We start from the raw sequence: 10,319 nt of genomic DNA on the forward strand, positions 1-10,319 counted from the left end.
GTATTTATAAAAATAAATAATCTCTATCAAAGAGAATATCTAAAACCTTCATTCTCAAAGTCTGTCAATCCTTTAAATCCATCAATGACTGCTTGCATTGCAATGTTATCATCATAACCACCCTGAGCTTCATTCTTTCTCTTGTTTCTACGGACGAGTAGAAATCTGTAAAGAATGGCAATTACCATCATCACACAATAGCAAGTAATTAAGCCAATCATACCACTACGGTACTTTGGAGCTTCTCTAGCAAAAAAGATGTTTGCACCAACGATATTGCCAGTAGCGTAGAAAACGAACCATATTCCATTAGCAATTGTCTTCTTGGACGACCCGGAGACATTTGCATTTAGTAAAATCCAACATAAGATAACTGGGCCACCAACGATAAACTGAAGGAAAGTACATCCGACTAAAGCCCATTTATGGTCCAAGCTAATTGTATGAATACCAATCAATCCAGCAAGGGGCGGGATACAAATACCAAATAAGACATAGCATCTCGAATTTCTAATATTGAAAATCACAAACCCAGCAGTAGCCACCACTACAAGTTCAATTGCTCCAGTTGGTAATTGTAACGCTGTTGCATTTAAACCACTAAATCCATATCCTTTGATCAAGGCGGAGGCAAAGTTAGAAGTACCTCCATTAATAACCCCACATCCTAAACCAATTACACCTACCATCCAAACCCCTACATCGCAGAGGGCTTCCATTGCTTGGTATTTCTTGAAGTGTGCATCCTTGAGACCTTGGTTGTTCGAAGCCACCTCCTTTACAAGAACAGCCTTTTCTTCCTCCGTCAAGAATTTAGCCTTATTTGGTGCGTCTGGGCATAACCAAAGGAATATTAAGGACCAGACTAAGTTCAAGAGCCCTATGACCAAGAAAATTAACTTCCATGGCTTCAAGGAGGAATTTGTTGCATGTCCCAAGGCAAATCCCAAGAGAGCTCCGACCATGGTAGCAACACCGTTGAATGAAAGGAAGATACACATCCTAATAGGTTGGTTCTTGATGGTATAAAACGAGCTGCAAATACTATATGTCTGAGTTAGTACAACACAATGAGAGCATTAAAAAGATGCAAAATACATACAGCATACATGATGGACTGATCAGTGCTTCAAACATTCCGAGAATGAATCTTACCACGAGTGCTCCACCATAGTTTGTCAAGCCAATGTGGCCAATTAAAATGATAGCCCAAGTAACTAAATTTGTTAGTATCCATACGTCAAGGAATAAATCCACATTAATACATACATAACATAAACCCAGTATATTTAGCTACAGGCACCCTCTGAATGATATAATTACCTGGAAGTGCCCAAAACAAGTATCCGAAGTTGAAGATGGCAGCAACCCATGAATAACGTTGTCCAGTCAAATCGAGATCTTCCTTCAAAGAATATGCTGCTGCATAATTCAAAGAAAGTTTATCTAAGAACTGCAAAGTATAGGTAATACACAATAATGGAACAATTCTCATGTCCACTTTCCTTATCACTTTGCGTCTGATTTCCTCCTCTTCTTCCACTGAAATGTCCTGTGCCTTCTCGTACAAATCATAGCCTGCTATTTCTTCACTGACATCATCAAGCCTACTATGAGACTTAACGGAAATTCTACTTGTACCCTTTTCATTATCTGAAGACGTTTTGCTGGACGTCAAGCCCACTTCAACTACAGAATCTGCTTTGGAGTCCGTACCTTTAGCCATTGTTACGTTATTCTCCATTGGCTGAATGGGTATAATTTAAGATATGAATGCAAAAACGCATCATTAAATACTTTGGGAATTTTCTGAGTTACTGTATCAGATATTTCAAGCGGAATACCCCACGCTATCTTACATTGCCTTCCGTTCCACTCAGTCCACTCAGACACATCCTAAAGAGATAGAAGCCGCTCCGCTCTTAACCAATCTAGAACAATACCTCAATTGCTGCGGAATTCAAACTATCACCATTATCAGGGCGGAATTGGGACACTATTTCCTAATTAGGCATGCGTAATCGATTTCAAGTACTATCCAAATCAGATACCGGATTAGGATCATTGCTTAGCCGTGGAACCACTCTAACTCTGAACAGATAGCGGGAACCGGTCTACGATTCGGAGACGAACACTATTGCGTTGTAGATGTATTATTTTTATTGAAGTTCTTGGCAGCTGTGTATGCATGGGTTATCTATCTATAATAATTAATATAAGCGTACCATATTAATAGAAAATTATTTACATATTTACAAAATATCGTCGAGGCTTTGAATCCTCATATATATACAAATTCTAAGGTGTCCTCGATGAAGTCCATACGGGAAACCCTAAACCTGTCGGACTCCAAAACATCTCCAAGATGGATATTATCCAATGTATAATCTTCAAGGAATTTGGGAGTGACTTCTAGTAAACCTCTAACTCCAAAACCAGAAAGCTCTACATTAATGAAACCACTCTTGCGACCAACAACTATTAATCTGAAGGTAATTGGTTGAACATTGCTTGCTTTGTCATTTATCCGATTTGTGTACTCCTTGAAAAATAAACTTAACCAAAATTTATTCGAAATGGTTTGCATCTTTTTCTCAACCATACCCTTGCTTTGGATATGTGTGATAGCACCTTTTAAAGTTCTCTCCAGTATATGGCTCTCTTTTCCCAACAAGAAATCTGCTATACTCCAATGGTTGAGTACGTCTACATATCTTCTTAACGGTGACGTGACCCATCCATATTTGTCAATACCAATTCCGTCGTGGAATTCTGGTTGGGTGGTCAATGCAGCGGTTCTACTGAAGAATCGAAGGACTTGCTGGGCTTCCAATGAAATCTGTTCACCGGCATGTAATTTAGAAATAATCTTATTTTCTAACTCTTTGACAAGCTCGGGTGGAAAGCTCCTATCTTGTGTTCTGTAGACAAAGTTGATACCGTTATCTTTAGCAAATTTAGCTGATGAGTAATTGGCAAAGAGCATGAATTCGGTAACTAGATCCACTGAATTGCTGTCAGCTGAACTAGTTTCTATTTGAATGCTCTTGCTCAAATTTTGTGGTGAAATGCTGTAGGTTCTATCTTTAATATTGATATTACTTCCCGATTCATGATTGTTCTGCGTAAGTTTGATCTTTAAATTATCCGAATTATTGTCAAAAGCTCCTCCTAATTGGTGTCTGACTTGTCTAAGTATAGTGGAGATGTTGTGTAATTTAAACAAATTGCTGAAGTGCTCATCCCCACAATTGTTTTCTTTATAACTTTGTACAAGAGATTTATTACTTAAAACTTCGTTCACTTTGTTATAAGTGAACCCAATTGGAAAATTCTTCGCCACTCTAAACTTCACCTTAACACTATCGTCAATTTGCTTCATTATCTGTTCACAGAGCGAGAGACTAGGCTTGAAAGTTGAATCTGAGAGTTTCTGTAAAATGAACTCATCCACCAAACTCTTGTTAAGCTGGTACTCGACTGAATAAGTTCTTGTTTGCTTTCCATCTTCTCCAAGTGCAGATAACTTGGTTATGAGTTCTGGAAACATAAAGAAAGGGCCCTCATTAACATAACTCGTACTAGCTCTTCCAAAAGCTATAGAATTAATCGTTGAGTTAGAATTTATATAGGAAGTTGGATTGGCAACGTGAACTGTCAAGACGTAGTTATCTCCATTTGTATGAATGGAAATACCATCATCTACTTCATGAGCATCTTCGGAATCAATACAATATATAGGAACATCTCCGAAATCTTCTCTAATTGATTCAAGGGGATCTGAACTGTTGAAATCCTCTAACATTGAGACTCCTTGTAGTGTCTCCTCCTTGTTGAACGACTCCAAGGAAAACTTGTCTAATCCAACTGCTGAATCAGACCCCTTTTCTAAAACAACTTCTTTGGGGACATTACTGTCGACATACTTGAAATAGCTATCACTTGCATCCGACATCGCACTAACATTGTGACCAGGAAGATTCAAAGAGTTAGACCAATGTATTGGGTCTATTCTGGAATCTGCTGCTGTTTCAATGGCTCCAATATCATTCAACATATCATATGCTCTAGCTTTCGAGTATTCATAAGAATATTTTATCTTCGTATCTGCATTTTCTGGGTGTTTCTGCCTTGTATCTACCATTCTGATTATTGATGCCAAAGCTGCCTCAAGAGCTAAATCGTTGGAAAAATTTCCTATTATGTAGTCTTTGAATAGTTGAACTAAAGTGTAGTAGTGTTGTGGCTTTGCAACGTCCTTGCCTTCTGCCTTTTCAATACAGTACGTAGCAAATTCAGAATCACCACCATCTTTCAAGTATGACAAAACTCGATGAATCAACTGGTTACGCGAGATCGGAAGTATTGTGGCACTGACTGGCAATGTTGACCGGGACGGATATATAATATTCCAGTTTCTAGACTGCCTCCTAAGAGAAGAAATAAGAGCCAAATATTTCGTAACGCTGTACTTTCTATCAGTAAAGTTTATGTCTGTCTCCAAGGGCTTGCCAAGAGATGACATTGTCGACTCTAATTTGAGTTTATTCCAAGACAGTTCATCCTCTAAGTAATTCAATATCTCGAATATTGAAATTGGTCTTGGAGTATTTATGAGGTCACCATTTTCATCGAATTGCAATCGCTTGTGAAGAATTTCTAAGTTGCTTTTCATTTTGGATACTTCATTAAACACCTCCACTCCTATTGAAGTCAATGCATCTGTGTACAACGACCTAGCAGCAGTAGGTATAATGTACGTATTAACGTCAGAGTTAGTTAACAACTGAGATGTTGCTTGGGCGACTACAAAATCCGTGCTTTCACTAAAATTAATGCCATCACTCAAAGCAGAGACGTGCTGCTCTACATCCTGAACTTGCAACTCCTTTGGCAAAGCTTCGTTTGACTTTGAAAACTCCATGTTAGTGAGACCAACTGGGGGCACATCTAAGTATTTCTTCTCCAACTGGACAAAAGTGCCTAGTAGCTCATGGTGCTCTTTTGGGATCACACCTGGGAATCTAAATGCAAATGAATTTGCCGAGCCGAAGATCACTTCTCCTTTACTATCCACAAAAGTGTACATCTGAGATTCTATAGATTTAGGAGCAGCCACTACAATAGCAAAGAGTATGCTATCATCTGAGAACACTACTAAATCACCAACAGCAAGAGCACGATGAACATTTGATGTTGAAATGGAAGCTTCCTTAATAGCTTTTGATATCAGCTTTTTTACCGTGGTAATTTTGCTAGTGGTTATGGTTTTAAATATCTTCAACCATTCTTCCGAAGGATCGCTATATCTCTTACTCATTCTGTCTTTTTCGCTGTTTCGTATTTGTTCAAACAATGTCTTATTGTTTAATCTCAAGTCCAAAGTTTGATTTGAAGGATTGAAGAATTCGGTATCTGTTCTGTTAGAATTCCGGACAATAGCTTGAATTTTCTGCTTGTTTTCCAGGTCCTCAATAAGGTCGTCTTCGCCTTGTTTCGAGGATCTGTTCGGATTAGTTTTAGTCTTCTGTAACTTTTTAGTAGTAGACTTGTTAGAGAAGTCAAATGGTTTATATTGGCCTCTAAGAGAGTCTGGAATCACCACTTTTCTTGATTTTAGTAAGTTTTTTGGCAAGTCATTATTCCTCTCCTCTCTTGAGAAGTTTCTACGACCATTTGAAGCGGAAAATGGCTTTTCATATCCCTTGAAATCTGTCTTTCTTGTGCTTTTTATGAAAGTTCTGGCATCTTCTGGGTCTATAATGCCCTCACTCGGTAACCAAGGCTTTTTCTCCGGAATTTTGGAGTGGTACCGAATAAGTCTAAGGCTTGTGGGCACTATGTGCCTTCGAGCCGTTAGCATGGTCCGACTTTCACTGTTTTTTAGCTAACTTCTGGAGCTTTAGGAGTTGCTAATTTGCATCTCTTCAGCTGAAAAATATCAGCACCTGTATGGTGGTATGAGTGCGACATTTTTGATTGAGCGACATTTTGGGGCAATAAATCTCGAGAGAGAATGAGAGAGACATTTGTTTGTCGAGGAATTTTTCATTATGAAGGAAGCAATTATGTAACGGTGTGATAGCAGGCTTATGTCAGTGTTATGTGCTAACAGAGTAGGGAGAGAAGGAAGAGAGCGTCTTGCTAACGAATTTAAAGGATATATATGTCTTAGTGTAAGGTAATAAGATTCATAGCTAGTGCTATTACAAGTGTCGTTATCATTCAATAACTACAAATAATGCATTTTTTAATAAAATTAATCAATATTTGTCTTTTTTTTGTATTGTTTCATAATTTAGTTAATGATTGTTTAATGCCTGTAATTGCGTATATTTAAAAGAGATTGTTGTAGATGATGAAAATGTTAACAAATAACTCCTTTACTTTTTATTTATTTCTTTCTTCTTTTTCATTTTACTTCTTCTTTTCATCTTTTACCCTACTCCACCCAATAATCCTCCTCAAACTACAACCTTCTAGCATACCCAACACCAACAAAACCTACTTCCTTGTTAAATATACCCTCACTAATTAACTTATTAACTCTAATAAGATCTCTCTCCACACAAAATACATCACGTGCTATAATTTTCATCACATGATACATCACCTGCCTAATCACATGACTCAGGATCTACGCGCCCAAAGGTAAACAAACGCTTTCTACAAAAACTGCAAATCGAAATCACAGTGAATACAACAATAATCTGTTTCTTCTTCCTCTAAGTCGAAGTAAAACGACTCTCTTGTGACTAGAAACAGAATCCCATGAAAGTAGACGAGCTCATCATTGATGGGTTCAAGTCGTACGCGACGCGTACAGTCATTTCTGGCTGGGATCCACTGTTCAATGCCATTACTGGTCTCAATGGATCAGGTAAATCCAATATACTTGACGCCATCTGTTTCGTGCTAGGAATCGCCTCTATGGCCACGGTTCGTGCTTCGAATCTCCAGGATTTGATCTATAAAAGAGGACAGGCAGGTGTGACTAAAGCCAGTGTGACTATTGTGTTTGATAATTCAGAGATTTCGAAGTCTCCCATTGGGTTCGAAAACTGTAGCACCATTAGTGTTACCAGACAGATCATTCTCGGAGGAAGCTCTAAATATTTAATAAATGGTCATAAAGCTCAGCAGCAAACAGTGCTTAATTTATTTCAATCAGTCCAATTGAACATTAATAACCCGAATTTCCTTATTATGCAAGGTAAGATCACTAAAGTGTTGAATATGAAGCCTTCAGAAATCTTGTCACTTATTGAAGAAGCCTCAGGTACGAGGACGTTTGAAGAAAGAAAGGACAAAGCACAGAAGACAATGGCGAAAAAGGAAGCTAAACTCGTAGAAATCCGTAACTTATTAAAGGAGGAAATAGACCCTAAGCTTGATAAACTCAGAAACGAGAAGAGATCATTTTTGGAGTTCCAACAGACCCAAATAGATCTTGAGAAGCTTTCAAGAATAATCGCTGCTCATGATTATATCAAGCTTTCCAATAACTTCACGAATCATTCTAATTTTTTGAACCAACATGAAACTAAGTTAGCAGAGTTCACCTCAGAAATCGAGAAGTTAGAAAATGAAATTAAGAATTTGGGAGACGATCTTGCACAAGTAAAGCAACAAAGAGAATCGGAGTTAAACAGTGAAGGAAGACTTAAGGAATTGGAGCTGCAAGAAAGTCAGTTGTCAACCGAAATCACACGTTTGAAAACATCCAGGGAAATTGCAGTGGATAACCTCAAAGACGAAACTACTAAACATGCGACAATTAAGAATCAGATCCAGGAGATCAAACACCACCTTGAAAATAATGCAGATATATACAGCAACTTCGAATTGCAATTCAAGCAGTCAACAGATACTCTTAATAAATTGAAGGAGGAGTATAGTAAAAAAGATGAGCTTTTGTCAACATTGGCAACGGGTGTTTCTGCTACAGGAGACGTTAGTACGGGTTATGCATCGCAGCTCAAGGATTTCAAAGCGAAATTGAACACTGCGCAGACTTTCATCAAGACATCTAATTTGAAAGTAGACCATCTCACGAGTCAGATAGCCAACGATAAGATGAAATTGGCACAAGCCCGCGCTGACAATGAGAGGCTCTTAACTGGAATTGAAGAATACAGATCTGAAATTCAGGCTAAGGAGGAGGAATTGGGCCGTAAGTTGGGTTTTGACCCCAACGTAGTATCTGACTTGAGGCGGCAGGAAAGGGATCTTCATAATGAGTCGTCAAGATTGAACCATGAATTGAACCAAATGAAAAGAGAAATAGGAAATATTGATTTCCATTATTCCAAACCTTTCCCTAACTTTGATGATGGACTAGTGAGGGGTATCGTGGCCCAATTGTTCGATTTACCGGAAGAGTCTAACGATAAAGCGCTTGCCTTGCAAGTTTGCGCCGGGGGAAGGCTCTATAATGTGGTAGTTGAGAATTCGGATGTAGCCACCCAACTCTTAGAACGTGGTCAATTAAAGAGAAGAGTTACCATCATTCCTCTCGATAAAATTAAAGCACGTTCAATTGATCCAAGAACTGTGGAGTATGCCAAGAAATTAACACCAAATAAAGTGGAGCTTGCACTCAACCTCATAGACTTTGAAAATGAACTAGTCAGAGCCATGGAGTACATTTTTGGCACTACTTTTATCTGTAATGATCCCCATACAGCAAAGAGTATCACCTTTGACCCTAAGATCAGATCGAGGTCCATCACGTTGGAAGGTGATGTTTACGACCCAGAAGGAAACCTTTCTGGTGGCTCTCGTAGAAATGACTCATCCATCTTGATAAAGATCCAGAAATATAACACCATATCAAAAACTCTTGCTAGTCTCACACAGAAATTAAATGAGACAAGAGAAGAGATTTATCGCATGGAATCTTTGGTTAATAGCACTAAAGAATTGCAAAATGAAATAAATTTGAAGAAACATGAGTTATCCTTGCTTGAAAGAAAGTTGGATAGTAATCCTTCTTCTGTGATTTTGAAACAAAATGAAGCTAATGAAAACGAAATAATTAACTTAACTAATGCTATTCAAAAAGAGGTGGAAAATAGTGAGATATTTCAACAAGAGATAAGTACTATTGAAAAGGACATTCGTGAGTTCAATAGTGACAAAGGGTCCAAGTTGAAGGATATAAAGAAGGAGGTAATAGCATTAAAGAAGAAAGTTGAGCAAAAGCAGAAGGAGCTAGACAATCAAACGGATAAATTCCAAGCTATGCAAGTTGAAAGTGAACAACAGAAGTCTGAATTGATCAACTTGGAAGAAGCCCTTCAAAATAGTGTCAGTGTAATAGAGGAGCTAGGACATAAAAAGGCCACAGTGGAAGAGAGGTATTTGCAGCTTAACGAACAATTGAAATTGGTAAAGGTGGAATTGGAGGAGGAAAGAGCTAATTTACTTGGATTAGATGAAGAGATTAACGAATTAATGAATCTCATCAAGACCAAGAATGAGACTTTGAATAACGCAAAGCTAGAGGTGCAGAAGTTGAAACATGATTTAGAAAAATCGAGTGGTATCACCACGACGTTGAAAGCACGACTCGACGAGATTATAAGCGAACATGATTGGGTTACGGACTCTAACATTTTGGATAATTTAGTGCAACAATATCCGAATATAAACTTGGACGAATGCAGAGACCAATTAGATGTTCTCCAACAGAAGTTCCAAGGAATGAAACGTAAGGTTAACGTCAATATCATGAGTATGATCGACAATGTGGAAAAGAAGGAAGCTTCGTTGAAGCAAATGGTGAAGACTATAGAAAAGGATAAGAATAAGATTGTTAACACCATTGACAAGTTGAACGGTTACAAGCGTGATACATTGAATACGACCTATCAGAAAGTTTCGACAGACTTCGGTCAAATTTTTGGGGATTTGCTTCCTGGTTCATTTGCCAAGTTGGTTCCAGTTGATATGATGGACGTGACTAAAGGTCTTGAAGTGAAGGTCAAATTGGGAGAAGTCTGGAAGGAGAGTTTAGTTGAATTGTCTGGTGGTCAAAGATCTTTGATTGCGCTTTCATTGATTATGGCCTTGTTGCAATTCAAACCAGCTCCGATGTATATTTTAGATGAAGTGGATGCAGCATTGGATTTGTCACATACCCAGAATATCGGTCACTTGATCAAAACACGATTTAAAGGTTCCCAATTTATTGTTGTGTCTTTGAAGGAGGGTATGTTTACAAATGCCAACCGTGTTTTCCGGACACGCTTTCAGGATGGAACGTCAGTGGTGTCTGCAATGTAAATCCATGTATACTAGGTACTTTTATTTGCATT

General features: G+C 38.2%; 3 protein-coding genes across 3 annotated transcripts; 1 reads left to right on the forward strand and 2 right to left on the reverse strand. All coding sequences in view use genetic code 12, as the record gives it.

Moving 5' to 3' along the window:
* Positions 1 to 5: 5 nt before the first annotated feature.
* On the reverse strand, positions 6 to 2,068 carry DAL7 (Dal7p). The gene is made up of 3 exons (XM_064919923.1): positions 1,270 to 2,068; positions 1,103 to 1,217; positions 6 to 1,044 (listed from the first exon to the last, which is right to left on the reverse strand). The coding sequence occupies exons 1-3, from the start codon at positions 1,742 to 1,744 to the stop codon at positions 27 to 29; spliced, it is 1,608 nt and encodes a 535-aa protein (XP_064775294.1). The 5' UTR covers positions 1,745 to 2,068; the 3' UTR covers positions 6 to 26.
* Positions 2,069 to 2,078: 10 nt separating this feature from the next.
* Positions 2,079 to 5,893, reverse strand: MSU1 (Msu1p). Its single transcript, XM_064916997.1, has one exon. The coding sequence runs from the start codon at positions 5,861 to 5,863 to the stop codon at positions 2,282 to 2,284; it is 3,582 nt and encodes a 1,193-aa protein (XP_064775295.1). The 5' UTR covers positions 5,864 to 5,893; the 3' UTR covers positions 2,079 to 2,281.
* An 828-nt stretch (positions 5,894 to 6,721) lies between these two features.
* SMC2 (condensin subunit) lies at positions 6,722 to 10,319 on the forward strand. The gene has a single exon (XM_064916998.1). It carries the CDS (start codon positions 6,772 to 6,774, stop codon positions 10,285 to 10,287), a length of 3,516 nt encoding a protein of 1,171 aa, XP_064775296.1. The 5' UTR covers positions 6,722 to 6,771; the 3' UTR covers positions 10,288 to 10,319.

This window comes from Scheffersomyces xylosifermentans, assembly GCF_036884685.1.
Source record: "Scheffersomyces xylosifermentans strain CBS 12540 chromosome Unknown RJT20scaffold_3, whole genome shotgun sequence".
Taxonomy (NCBI): Eukaryota; Fungi; Ascomycota; class Pichiomycetes; order Serinales; family Debaryomycetaceae; genus Scheffersomyces; species Scheffersomyces xylosifermentans.